General features: G+C 45.4%; 1 protein-coding gene across 1 annotated transcript in view; it reads right to left on the minus strand.

Moving 5' to 3' along the window:
* Positions 1 to 1,252: 1,252 nt before the first annotated feature.
* grin2ab (glutamate receptor, ionotropic, N-methyl D-aspartate 2A, b) overlaps positions 1,253 to 13,939 on the minus strand; it is a 125,979-nt gene continuing 113,292 nt past the window's right edge. Inside the window, exons 15-21 of the mRNA XM_050044961.1 lie at positions 13,369 to 13,529; positions 9,017 to 9,204; positions 8,020 to 8,258; positions 6,033 to 6,216; positions 2,708 to 3,217; positions 2,365 to 2,671; positions 1,253 to 2,255 (exon numbers count right to left, since the gene is read on the minus strand). Of these exons, the coding sequence (XP_049900918.1) occupies positions 1,253 to 2,255; positions 2,365 to 2,671; positions 2,708 to 3,217; positions 6,033 to 6,216; positions 8,020 to 8,258; positions 9,017 to 9,204; positions 13,369 to 13,529 (2,592 nt within the window). The remainder of the gene's footprint in view (positions 2,256 to 2,364; positions 2,672 to 2,707; positions 3,218 to 6,032; positions 6,217 to 8,019; positions 8,259 to 9,016; positions 9,205 to 13,368; positions 13,530 to 13,939) is intronic.

The following is a 13,939-nucleotide window of genomic DNA, read 5'->3' on the forward strand; positions in this document are numbered from 1 at the left end:
TTAGGTGGCAGGGTATAAAATCTACAAAGTGCACAAAGAGAAGCTATCTCATAGCTTCGACACACACACCCACCCTAAACTACTATCCTAGACTACTGCGTATGTGCGTGTGTGTGTGTGTGTATGTGCATATATGTGTCTGCGTGTGTGTGCATATATGACCCTGTATAGGAGTTTAACTGTAACACAGGGCAGTAGGAAGCATGCAGTATGACCTGAAGGCTAGCTAAGAGAGGAAGCAAGGATGCTATACTGTTTGTCTCTAGATCTAGAAACACTAGAACACACACTCTCGTCCTGATAGGCTTTTACTGGCGGCCACGTTTGGTCCACTTTTTGGAATGTTCAATTAACTGACATCAACAATAACAAACAGTCGGTAGTTTTTACTCTCCCACCCCTAAATACAGACACAGTGTGCGTGTGTGTGTTCGAGTGTTTGTACATCTGCGGGCAGGAGCTGATACACGTCTCAGACCTGTGTCCTGACCAGCTGCCCGCCTTCCAGTCTAGTCTATTACAAAGATAGTAATTTCCATTCAAGTCAAGATTACTCTAGTGTAGTTTACTACTCTTTAAGCCATGCTGGCAGTGCAGTTTGGAGGCTCAGACAACATACGGGTTGACTGTAGAAATCATAGTGCAACAGGAGAGTCCTGGAGAGGGGCGGGTTTGTTAAGCTGAATTATGTGTGTGTAAGTGTGTGTGTGTGTGTGTGTGTAATCTCAGAAAGAAAGGGGTTTTTCTGTGTGTCCCCTTCGTCTCCAAGAAGCTGGTGAGAGGGCGGGACAAGTCGGCTCGTCTTCCAAACACACGGTTGTATCTATCCTCTGTCAGATCCCACTGTTGGCGTTAGACTCCGTGCACAGTGTCCCTCATATTCCACCAGGGATTCGATCTGTCTTGTCAGACGTATTGTCAGTTTGTGCCTCGTTGCCCACAGCTTGAGGCTAGTACACACACTGACACTCACACACACTCTTCATCTCGTATTGTGCCTCCAGGTGTCCCTGTGGCCCCAACCCTGCCCTATAGAGGGTGTGATAAAGAAACAATGATTTATTTACTCGGCATCGCCATTAACCTTTGAGTCCAGAGCAGACCTTCCCGTCTTTCACCTGTGCGTGTGTGTCTGTGTGTTCCTGTGTATGTGCTTAGAATCAGAGCTGCCTGGTCCAGTCACACACACCTCTGTCTTGCATGCGTGTGTGTTAGTGTGTTTCAGTGAGAGTAAGTGTGTTGCGTGTGACTCTCAGACGTCAGACTCGATGCTGGGCATGCGGCGGTAGAGCCGGGGCCTGTTGCCGCCTGCGCTCGAGGCTCGCGGCGCTGTCACATAGCTCATTGGCTGAGAGGCGGCAGGTGGGACCATGTAGGCCACCACAGGGGGCTCCTGCTGAGGGTAGAACACCTGTTGGTCGACAAGGCCGCCATGCTGGTTGTTGTGATGGCTGCCATGGTTACCGAGGGTAAGCGACAGCGGCATTCGCTGCTTATAGAGCTCGTGGGCAGAACTTCTCTGTGGCATGCGTGTGACAGACTGAGGGGAGGGATCTCGTTGTGCCGTGCCAGGAGCTGATTGGAGGAAAGGATTGTGAGACGGGCGATCGGGGAAGAGACTCTTCGAGCGCCGGGGGAGGGGCATAGGGGCGTCCAGACTGTGGTGGTGGGAGGGTGACGGAGAGGGGGGGCTGCGGCTGCTGAATGGACGATCAGAGCGCATTGTGAGAACATTAGCATAGGCGCCCTCGTCCAGGGTCAGCTCCCTATCCCTATCTCTGTCTGGCAGGCTCAGCCCCCGCAGGTGGGCGTGCAGCTGTGTCTGCCGCTCAGGAACGCCGTCCGGAAGCACGTTCTCGTAGGAGTGCTGACGACTCAGCTGAAGGTGCTGGGCCGACGAGGGGGTGGGGAGAGGAGATGGAGAGGAAGGGGAGGGCTCGAAGTGGCTGACTAGCCCGTCCCCTTCGCCCACCATGCCCAGCTCGCTCTGGGGAAGGTAGTGTGTAAACATGTCCCCGCTGTTTGGATGAGTGTGTGTGTGGGCGTAGTGTGAGTGCAGGTGGTCTTCGCTGATGTCGTACAGGTTTCCCAGGTGGGCGCAGGCATCGCAGCGAGCCTGTGGCGTCCGGACAGTGTAAAGGCCAGAGTAACCACTCAGCTTAGTCAGGCAGGAGCGACAGTGGCTGGCCCTGGCGCTTTGTGTCCCCTGTCCTGCACCTGGAGCATCGAACGATCCTCCAGCTTTGTCCTTCACACTGCAGGGAGAGAGGATGACACTGATTATACACACACACACAAAAAATACAAAACTATAAAAGCACTTGAAACACAGTCACGGTGTTCATTTTCTGCTGAGCGTGATACCTGCTGTGTGTGTAGGTGCTGTATTTCTTGTCCTTCAGAGAGTGCAGGTCGGCCTCTGCGCTGTGACTGTGGTGCAGCAGGCTGGCACTCAGCTGCAAAATGGGTGCGTCCGCTTGGTGCGAGAGTGTGTGAGTGTGTGAGTATGTGCTGTTGGGTGGAAACAGGTCAGGGGGGTAGTTGATGTCCTCACCTCCCCCCTGGCTGTCTCGCTGGTAGGGGGGAGCGGACTGGAGACTGGCCTGGTCTGAGTCAATGGAGTAGATCTTGGACCCTCCACCCCCACCTCCTCCTCCCCCTCCTCCACCTCCTCCTCCCCCTCCTCCTCCTCCTCCACTACCACCACCTCCTCCTCCCCCTCCCCTCTTCCTCAGCTGATTGATTGGCTTGAATCCGCCCCTCGCCGCCATGGAATCAGAATCTTTGTGTGATGGTGGACGGCTGGAGCACTCTGAGATGTCAGAGTGTGGCGGCTCTTCGGGCAGGTAGCGCTGACTCTTCATGGTTGGAGGTCCAGGTCCAGATGCTGGGGTGGGGCTGGGGCCTGGTGATACGACAGAAGGCTGGGTCTTCAACGTCTCCACACTTTTCTTCCAAAGGGCTCGAGGTTTCGAGCCCTGAGGAACAGCAGCGAGGGCCGGCCCGGCGAGGCGGGTCTTGCCGTTGTCATTGGTGATTGACAGCTGGGGCTTGTTGGGGCTGGTCTGAAGAGGGGGGGCTTTTGGTTGCACGGGAAATGGTGCAGCATTGTTAAGGAGGTTTTTGTGTCGCCCGGACAATGACAAGAAACTGTGCGGACCAGCGGCGTTGCTATAGAGACCAGGACCCTTCGGGGGCAGACTATGGAGTGAGTTACCTAGGAGACAAGGAGAGATGCACCTCAGACAGCAGATACAATAGATGGATGTTTGGATGGATGCTCAGTTAGCTGATACATTATCTACTGCCCTGGCACACTGTGTGTGCCATCTAATGTGTTTCTAATCATGAGGCGAGCTTATAGACGACAGTCAATTTGATTACAGTCTGAGTCCACAACAAGGTGAAAGGAGTCACCTTTAGATCTGCATACGTAGACTGTATAGAGAAGGCAAAGTAACCTCTGTACGTGTGAGCAATGTCATCACAGGTGCCCTGTTTACCTGCTCTGTGAAGATTTAAAGTATACAATATAAGTACAGTATAGAACACTATATTAATATAGTGTTAAAGGGACAGTTCTCCCCGAAATCAAAATATATATATATACACATACAGTGGTGTGAAAAAGTGTTTGCCCCCTTCCTGATTTCTTACTTTTTTGCATGTTTTCCGCACTTAAATGTTTCAGATCAAACAAATTTAAACATTAGTCAAAGATAACACAAGTAAACACAAAATGCAGTTTTTAAATGAAGGGTTTTATTAATGAGGAAGAAAAAAATCCAAAGCTACATGGCCCTGTGTGAAAAAGTGTTTGCCCCCTAAACCTAATAACTGGTTGGGCCACCCTTAGCAGCAACTACTGCAATCAAGCGTTTGCGATAACTTGCAATGAGTCTTTTACAACGCTGTGGAGGAATTTTGGCCCACTCATCTTTGCAGAATTGTTGTAATTCAGCCACATTGGAGGGTTTTCGAGCATGAACCGCCTTTTTAAGGTCATGCCACAGCATCTCAATAGGATTCAGGTCAGGACTTTGACTAGGCCACTCCAAAGTCTTCATTTTGTTTTTCTTCAGCCATTCAGAGGTGGACTTGCTGGTGTGTTTTGGATCATTGTCCTGCTGTAGAACCCAAGTTCGCTTCAGCTTGAGGTCACGAACAGATGGCCGGACATTCTCCTTCAGGATTTTTTGGTAGACAGCAGAATTCATGCTTCCATTTATCACAGCAAGTCTTCCAGGTCCTGAAGCAGCAAAACAGCCCCAGACCATCACACTGCCACCACCATATTTTACTGTTGGTATGATGTTCTGTTTCTGAAATGCGGTGTTACTTTTACGCCAGATGTAATGGGACACAGACCTTCCAAAAAGTTCAACTTTTGTCTCGTCAGTCCACAGAATATTTTCCCAAAAGTCTTGGGGATCATCAAGATGTTTTCTGGCAAAAATGAGACGAGCCTTAATGTTCTTTTTGCTTAGCAGTGGTTTTCGTCTTGGAACTCTGCCATGCAGGCCATTTTTGCCCAGTCTCTTTCTTATGGTGGAGTCATGAACACTGACCTTAACTGAGGCAAGTGATGCCTGCAGTTCTTTAGATGTTGTTGTGGGGTCTTTTGTCACCTCTTGGATGAGTCGTCGCTGCGCTCTTGGGGTAATTTTGGTCGGCCGGCCACTCCTGGGAAAGTTCACCACTGTTCCGTGTTTTCGCCATTTGTGGATAATGGCTCTCACTGTGGTTCGCTGGAGTCCCAAAGCTTTAGAAATGGCTTTATAACCTTTTCCAGACTGATAGATTTCAATTACTTTTTTTCTCATTTGTTCCTGAATTTCTTTGGATCTCGGCATGATGTCTGTAGCTTTTGAGGATCTTTTGGTCTACTTCACTTTGTCAGGTAGGTCCTATTTAAGTGATTTCTAGATTGGGAACAGGTGTGCAGTAATCAGGCCTGGGTGTGGCTACAGAAATTGAACTCAGGTGTGATCAACCACAGTTATGTTTTAACAGGAGCTGGGGGGCAAACACTTTTTCACACAGGGCCATGTAGCTTTGGATTTTTTTCTTCCTCATTAATAAAACCCTTCATTTAAAAACTGCATTTTGTGTTTACTTGTGTTATCTTTGACTAATGTTTAAATTTGTTTGATGATCTGAAACATTTAAGTGTGGAAAACATGCAAAAAAATAAGAAATCAGGAAGGGGGCAAACACTTTTTCACACCACTGTATATATATATATATATTTTCTCCTCTTACCTGTAGTGTGATTTATTCATCTAGATTATTTTGGTGTGAGTTACTGAGTGTTGGAGATATCAGTCATAGAGAAGTTTGCCCTCTCTCCAGAATAATGGAACTAGGTGGCACTCGGCTACATTTGAAAAACTCAACAGCAGTGTCTCTTTATAGAAATCATGACCTGGTTACTGAAGATAATCCACAGACCTTGTTATGAGTGGTTTCATGTAGGAACTATTTTTTACACCCGCCAACTGTATCACCACGCAGAAGGAAGTGTGCATCTAGTGTTAGCTCAGTCAACACGACTGAGTAGCTAATGTTACAGCTCAGCTGAGGAGGGTGCCATAATTTTAGCACTGTCACAAGCACAAGCCTCTCGTCCATGAGTAGTTGCCCGCTTTCTTCTGCACGGTGATATGGTTGACGCTTGAAGTTCAATAGAAAGAACATAGTCCCTACATGAAACTGCTCACAACAAGGTCTTTGGGTTATCTTGAGTAACCGGGTCATGATTTCTGGAAAGAGACATTGCTGTTGAATTTTTTAATGTATTTTTTTGTGCTTTGAGCACCACAAGCTGAGTGCCATCTAGCTCTATTATATTCAAGAGAAGGCAGACATCTCTACGGCTGATATCTCCAACACTCAGCATCTTACAGCAAATCAATTTAGATTGTTAGATAGCACTACACTTTAGAGGAAAGATATGTATTTTTGATGTTGAGGTGAACTGTTCCTTTAGATATAGACTGTAAGGTGTACTGTGTGTAACACTGTGAAAGTACCTTTTCCTGTCATTACATCGAGGATGCTGGGCTGCAGAAGAACAGTGTTGCGTTTGGGAGAAGACAAAGCCATGGACTTGGCAGACTTGAGTAGATGCAGCATGTTGGCTTGAGGACTAAAGTCTAGCTCAGGATTCTTTTTCTTCATATCTATATGAACACCATGGATACAGCTCCATATACCCTGAGAGGGGAGGGGAGAAGAGAAGAGCGAAGGAGAGGAGAGGAGAGGAGAGGAGAGGAGAGGAGAGGAGAGGAGAGGAGAGGAGAGGAGAGGCAGGGAGAAGCGAGATAACAGAGATAATAGAAGAGTTAATTCCCAACCCAATGACTTCACAAGAAAAAAGTTCAAACATGCACAAGATTAATTTCCTTGCACGGTAAATTAAGAGAGACCTCTGCATCCTTTCCTCCGGTGCATTTACTGCAAACCTTAACCTCATTTTGTTTTGTAATGTGGCAAGAAGAGATAATCGCCACTTTTTTAGATGAACTGCTTTCAGAGGCGCCTGGAAAATTAAATTTAGGTGATGATGTCACTGGAGGGGGCCTTTGAGTGCAAGGAGATGTTCTTCCTGGAGCCACTTAACCTCCAGCATCGCTCCTCTGACGGCATGCGCACACCGAGACACACACACACAGACACACAGACACAGACAGACATCGCACTCTTTTTGTAAAACATTTAATGTGTGAAATGCTGCTCGTCTGGAATAAAAGCCCTGCCTAACACAGAGACATGACATATGAATAATGAAAGAATGGTCTGTCTGGATGTGCCCATTTTGTGTGAGTATATTTAGGTTTGTGTAGGTGTGTGTGAGTGTGTGTGTATGTGTGTGTGTGTGTGTGTATGTGTGTGTGTGTGTCTGCCTGTGTATGGTCAAGTCCGTCCCTCACCTCGCTGCACCTGCATATATGCTACCATTTTTAACTTTGTTAGACCAGACTTGTGTGTGTGTGTGTGTGTGTGTGTGAGAGAGCGATCGAGAAAGAGCTTTGTGTATATGTGTGTGTCTATATGAGTGTGTGTTCACATCATCCTCTTAGCGGTCTGATTCCTCTATCCATGCCGTCCACATGCGGAGCAGTAAATTCATCTCTACCTCAGCTGGACTCTATAATCACACTATCCCCTTCTTTCCTCTTTTATCACACACACACACACCCAGGCTCCTTCTATGTATTAACAGTAACTGTTGTGTGTGTTTTCCACATATGATTCACAAGTACACACACGGGCACACACACGTCCACAGATTTGTGACTTCCCTTAAGTGAAACAATCACGTTTCAGACACATCTCAGGCATTCACACAACTTAAAGTCCTGTTTGTGAGTCCCTGTTTGCATTTTCACCGCATCTGAGGAACCATGAAGATTAGGCAAATTAGCCGGCTTTGTTTGAGATGCAATTTTTGCACACAACAAGACAGACAGCAGAGTAATCGTTTTTGTAATTTACTGTCTGATGTTTGAATTGATGTTGTTAAACACCACAAAGGCTCGACAGCTGTCTTCAAAGTCACAATAATGTGTGAGTTTTTTTTTCCTGTTATTTTTCTGCTTCAGTATGAGACCGCATTGAAACAATTTGCAAATACAGTTAAGTGCTGTTTCTCTTGCTTATTCTCTGTGTGTTTAGCCCACTCCCGCTTTATTTCATACTCTTTAAGTGTAGTCTTGAAAGTCGGCTTTACTGTTTGAACGTCAATAACTTTACAAGAAATTTCCCATCTCGAGTCCTGATATTGATATTGCAACAACCAGTGCTTTCTAACAGTCCCAATCAATGCTCTGCATCAGTTGTTGCACTCTTGAGGATGGTGTTTGATCAGTAAGTGGCGATCAACACCGCAAATTCTAACGGCAACATCTGAGAGCACAATCTCAGAGGCAGAGGAGGAAAAATCTGGCTTTCAGGGGCTGGAACTGGACCTGCTGTCAAAAATTTCTGCTGTGGAAAAGAAACATTTCCTTCTCTCACCCTGCTGATGGTGAAGAGCAGACCCGGCCTCCCAGTGCAGACACCGGTGAAGCAGTATCTCAACCTCCAGTAGAAAAGGTGTTCAGAGATGAAGGTGAGGATACTGAGTCCCATGGCTGTGGCCAGCATGTAGAAGACACCGGCCATATTGTCTATGTCCAGCTGACTGGACATCACCTCGTTCTTCTCGTTGTGGCAGATCCCAGTCAGCCACTGGGCCTCCAGCTCCTCCATCTCACCTGTTTGAAAGGTAGAAAAATGGTTAAAGTGAAAGTTTAAAGTGGCAGCAAGTAGGTGTGAGGAACAGAGGAAAAGGAACAGAAGGAGGGAGAAAGAAAAAGAGAGAGCGCAGGCGGCTGGTAGAGGTATGGTGGGAAAAAGGGCGTATCATTACGAGGAAAGATGGAGGGGAGAAGGGAGGAGGGGAGAGAAGTGAAGTGGTAAATAGACCGTAATGGAAAGGAGACAGGAGGTGGAGTGAAAAAAGGGTTGTAGGAGGAGGGAGAAGAATTGATAGTGATGGAATGATAAGGAAAGATGGGAGGAATTATTATCAGACTGAGTGTGTTTGTGTGTCGCATGCGCACGCGGGTGTTTGCCCTGAATAAAAAGGCCGGGTGTGAAGTGAAGCGCTTTAGTGGTTTCAGCAGTTTGATTTCTGTCTGGCTCATTCTCTTTCTTCCATTCGCACCATCTCACAGCTTATTATACAGAACAATCTGGAGGAGTAAACATAACAGGACACAGTGGGCGCACACACACACGCACGCACACACAGTAATGATGATGAAATGGTGTGTTAAGACTAGCCCCTGATAGCTTTCTGACAGAGGGAGGGAGGAGAGGGGGGGAGTGTTGGGGGAGGGGGAGGAAGGAGGGAAAGCTGAGCAATGGCACAACTGTAATAACACTAAAGGCCTGGAACATCTGAGAAACTTAAACTTCAATGCAGCGTGACTAAGACGGAGCAGAATGTGGATGCGCATGAGCGCCTCACCATCTCCTATGATGCCCAGTATGGCCAGATCAACCAGGCGTTTCCAGTAGGATCCCTTCTGCAAGGCGATACCGTAACCTGTGGTGGCAAAGATGTAACCGCTGCCGATGGTAACCAGCTTACAGCCGTCGTCTCTACCCGCCATGTAGTTCAGCACAGCAGCGTCATAAATAAAAGCGTCCAGCTTTCTGTAAGAGAACCATACGTTATGGATTTACTATCTGGACCACGGGTTTCCAGCCTGTAACTGATAAGTGTGACGGGTTGTGACATCATTAACAGGGAAGGATTGAAAAAAAAATAAAATAAAAATTCTGCTTCACAAATTTTTTTTTTCTTCTCACTTTTCTGATAAACTATATTCTGAATATTACTGCATATATACGGTATGGTGCTTTTCTAGTCTTATAGCGAAAACTCAGAGCACTTTACAAAACAAGCACCATTACCCATCACACACATTTGTACCAAGTGGCAATTTCCGGGACTGAAAAATGAAGGCAACACAGTGTCAAAAACTGCAGTTCTTTGAACGGCCACTTGAGGCTGGCTCCAGAAGCCAATCAAACCCCATGGACCACTATGTTAACATGCCCAACAGTACAGCAGAAATAAACATATTTACAGCCTGGTACAAAAACGTTTTTGGTCTCTATAGCTAATTTAACACTCGTGACAACTGTAGGGGGCGAATTTTTATATAACTCACCTCACTAAGCATGGGTACCGAAACCTGGTATTTAACGGGCCCAGGGGCCGAATTATGAAAGACCGCAGTATTGATAAGCTCTGACGTTATTGGTTCTGCTATCAGTATTGGACAAATCCAGAAGATATATTTCTTGTTCATTTAGGTTACATAAACGTTATCGTGCACAGTTTTTATCTTACCAGCTCCGTTTCTAATTTGCAATAAGATCAAGACATTCGTCACTGATACATTTTTGCTATTCAGTCCAGAGCAGAGCTCTCTGTGTCGGAGCCTCACAGCCTGCTGGATGTGTGAGGGGCTGGTTCTGCCACTCTGTGTCACACAAACACAGACGCCCTGCTCTCAGTGACAATGGTGGAGAGAGCAAAAACCCTCTGAAGTATGATTATACTTCACAAGAGTTGATGCTGCTTGTTGCCACAAGTTCAACAACTCGAGCAATCTTTCAAAACATCTAGCAATAGTGCTTCACAAACAGGCGGGGGATGCACCTTTTTCGACCGCCTAGCTCCTAATTCCTCTCCCGTTACCCCATCCACCTCGATTATGTTATAGTCTGGTAATGTATTCAAGTTTCTGAGGTTTCTACCATTTTTCTCCATTAAAGGATTGTTTGGGGGAAGTTTTTCTTTATCCACTGTGAGGGTCCAAGGACAGAGAGGTGTTTTATGCTGTAAAGCTCTCTGAGGCAAATTGTGATTTGTGATATTGGTCTTTATAAATTGAAATTGAATTCCAAACAATGCTGTTGCAGAATGTTAATTTATATACTGTACTTACATACATAGAAAATGAGGCAATATTAATTCTGTTCTTAATCAGTTCATTTTTTCTCTTAAAACCCCAAAAAGAAACAATAAGAGTACTGTTAAAGTACCGGATCAATAAGCAGCATTGGTAAGAGTAGTAGTATCATTAAAATCTTAACGGTACCCATCTCTACACCTCACAGTGTTCCTTTTTTATTTGATGACTTGATTGATTGATAGTGTGAACAAATTGTGAGTGTCCTGACACAGCAAAAGGATGATTTACCCTACACAAGAAATCCATACTACAGAAAACTGCATATTCGCAATATCTGGCAACACTTGTGGCGTCTGTTCATGTAAATGCCAGCAAAGTGGTGATGTATCAGGGTCTTGAAGGGCTGTTCCATTTCAAAGAAGATTTCAAACACTACCCCTTGTAATTCTGTTCTGACAATAAGAAATGGAATTGGACAAAAAGTTCACATGCACTCACACACTGATGGCACAGCCAGGGCTTAGTATGCCCAAGGACTGCGAGGGCCAAGGATCAAACCACTGACCTTCCAATTGGTAGATGACCGCTCTACCTCCTCAGCCACAGCTGCCCCAGTATTCTGGCCTCAAACTATTTAGTTAAAGCAATTTGGGAAGGGGACATGTCTTTTCAATGAAATAAACATACCCAACCTGTGACATGCAGTCACAACTAGACATTGGTATGCTTTAAATGAGTAGTTTGACATTTTGGGTAGTATGCTTTTTTATTTCTTGCAGATAGATGTAAGAGTAACCAGCAGAGACTCCAGGAGGTCACTGCGCCAGGCCAAGAAATAGTCCTGCACCAAAACTCCTCACAGACTTTTTGCACTGTGTTTTGTAACAAGGACAACTTTCAGACCGCCTTATCTAAAGAAATAGTTTTCAGAAATATGCTTATTTGCTTTTGTGCTAAGACTTAGATGAGAAGCCTGATACGCCTCAGACATGATAGTGGTATCAATCTTCTCATCTAGCTCTCTGCAAGCAAGCATGTAAGTGTATTCCCCAAAATGTCAAACTGTTCCTTTAAAGCATACAGATACAGCTGGAGGTCAGAAGATGAGTTAAGGAAAAAGAAATTGTTTTTTCTCCAGACATTTCTAGAATTTCATTGCTTTATTCTTGTGATAGACTTAAAAAATGTTTGACTGGAATAATCTCTGGGGAAAAACAATCACTCTGAACCTCACGCTACTCATAATTTAAGGCCATCACCTGTGACCAGGGATCAGATGTGGACATTGCTCACAAGCCAGAGATGTGGGGAACCACTGCTTAAAAGGGTCGCAGAGGGTGGGCCTTGTAAGTGGCGGGCACCAGTTAATGAAGGGACATATTTTTCTCTTGTGATTTTATATGTCTTTTTAAAATGTACAACATTTCAATTAAATAAACAATTATAATGTATTTGGGGATTGTTGACTATGTGAAATCTGATCCGTCAGGCTTCATCACTAAAGACCACCACACTGCTGAGTCTTCACTACTGAGCCTAATGTACACACAGCGCTGTGCCAGTAACAATGTTCCAAAGATCCATGAACAAACCAGTCGGATTACTCACAACACTCTGTTTTCCTGAAGCCGGAATTCTCACGCAGATTAGATTTGGACTCTGTAACTAAGGGTATTGTCCGGTGTGCACGCTGGTATGGTAAATATTTACACACATGAGGATGCCTTTGTTGGCACTGAGCTGGAATCTTTTACTCGCAGTTTTGATCATTATTCTGACATGACAAGCTGAATTCAAACCAAGGGGGCTCAATTTGTATCTGACGCAACAATCCCCCGATGTGGGCCCGATACATCTGAGCTCAGCAGAAACAGAAGCGTGATGTATGATGGTTAACCAAACACAATGGAACAAGCAGCTGATATCACTACCCTATAGAGCAGCAGCACCCTTTTGATATCTTCTTCATCAGCAAAAAATGGTTTTATATAATCCAATGGATACACCCTGTTGCTAATCAATCCCCCCGAGGCGCTCCATGTAAGAGATGTATGCATAAATATTAAACACTTTGAATTAAACTGTTCACCAAAGGGCATATGTTAAATGCAGTCATTGAGTATCTGTTGTTGGAACACTGCACAGAGAATTTAATTCATTTAAGTACACACAGCATATGAAAACAATACACTGTAGATTCATTAAAGTACAGAGCATTTTAAATGTGTCCTTTGTGTCACAGCCTTGTGCAGAAACTCCAAACTGTTCACATTTTCTTCGGCCTAAACAACCAATTTCGCTGAAGAACTGAATGAAACACTGATGATTCTGCTGAGCACATTAATTATACAGTTCTGATGTTGTATAAACAAAAGCTAATATATGAGGTATGAGAAACAAACCATATCTATTTGATATGCAGTATCAATGAAGTAATTGCAGAGAGAGAAAAGCAAAATGTAAAATTATATTTGGAGAAAATACCCAAAAGATCAAAGCACACAAAACTAATGAACAAATAAAAGCACTGCAGCCATCCTTCCATTAGTGTGTGTTTAGGAGGGAGAATAAAGGTAGCAAACTCCAGAACAAATTACACTCTCCCTGTTTTGGCAGCTCCCTCTTTCCTCTTTCCAGCAGCAAGACTCAATAATGAGCACTTGCAGACAGCGTCTGCTTTTTACCGTCAGTGACAGAAACACTGAGCACAGTTTCTGCAGCGTTTTAGCATGAGCTAGTGCTGGGCCCCATGGGGCCGAGTTTCTGTGTGATGCAACGTCCTTTTTTGTTTGTTTTCACTTCTTATGCATACATGCTGTCTGCAAACAGAATTAGCCTCTCAGGTACAATAAATCTCAACTTGACATGAGTTGACTTGACAAGATTACCGTACCCAGTCTTGAGGCTGACCAGCGCATCCTGGACGCCAGTCTGATGGTATTTGGTCATGTACTGATGCATATCTGGATAGTTCTTCCTGATGTTGCGTTCGGTGCTGCCGTTGGGAACCGTCCCGAAGCGAAACGGAGGGGAATAGGAGTACGGACTCTGGAACTGCAGCGAGACAAAGGCGGGAAAACAGAGACAGATTGTTTAAAGAGGGAAGTGAAAGGAGGAGACAGGGGCACAAAAGAAGAAAAAATGAAAACAAATAAACTAAAAGACGAGGAGCAGGAGGGAGAGACAGCGAGAGCAGAGGAGGGAGGGGAGGAAAGGGAGTCCAAGTAAGAGAGTGAGAGCAGTAGTGTTAAAGTGAAGAAGAGACACACAGAGATAGGAGAGAGGAGGAAGGAGAGTGACAAGAAGAGACAGAGGAGAAAGGAGGAAGGAGAGACAGTGGAGTGGACTCATCAGTCATCATCATTGTGTGTCCAGTCTAGCGTAAGACTGGCTGGGGTTCTGCTGACACTGCCAGCCTCTGCAAACTACACACACACACACACACACACACACACACACACACA

Source organism: Epinephelus moara, chromosome 5 (genome assembly GCF_006386435.1).
Source record: "Epinephelus moara isolate mb chromosome 5, YSFRI_EMoa_1.0, whole genome shotgun sequence".
In the NCBI taxonomy this organism is placed as follows: domain Eukaryota; kingdom Metazoa; phylum Chordata; class Actinopteri; order Perciformes; family Serranidae; genus Epinephelus; species Epinephelus moara.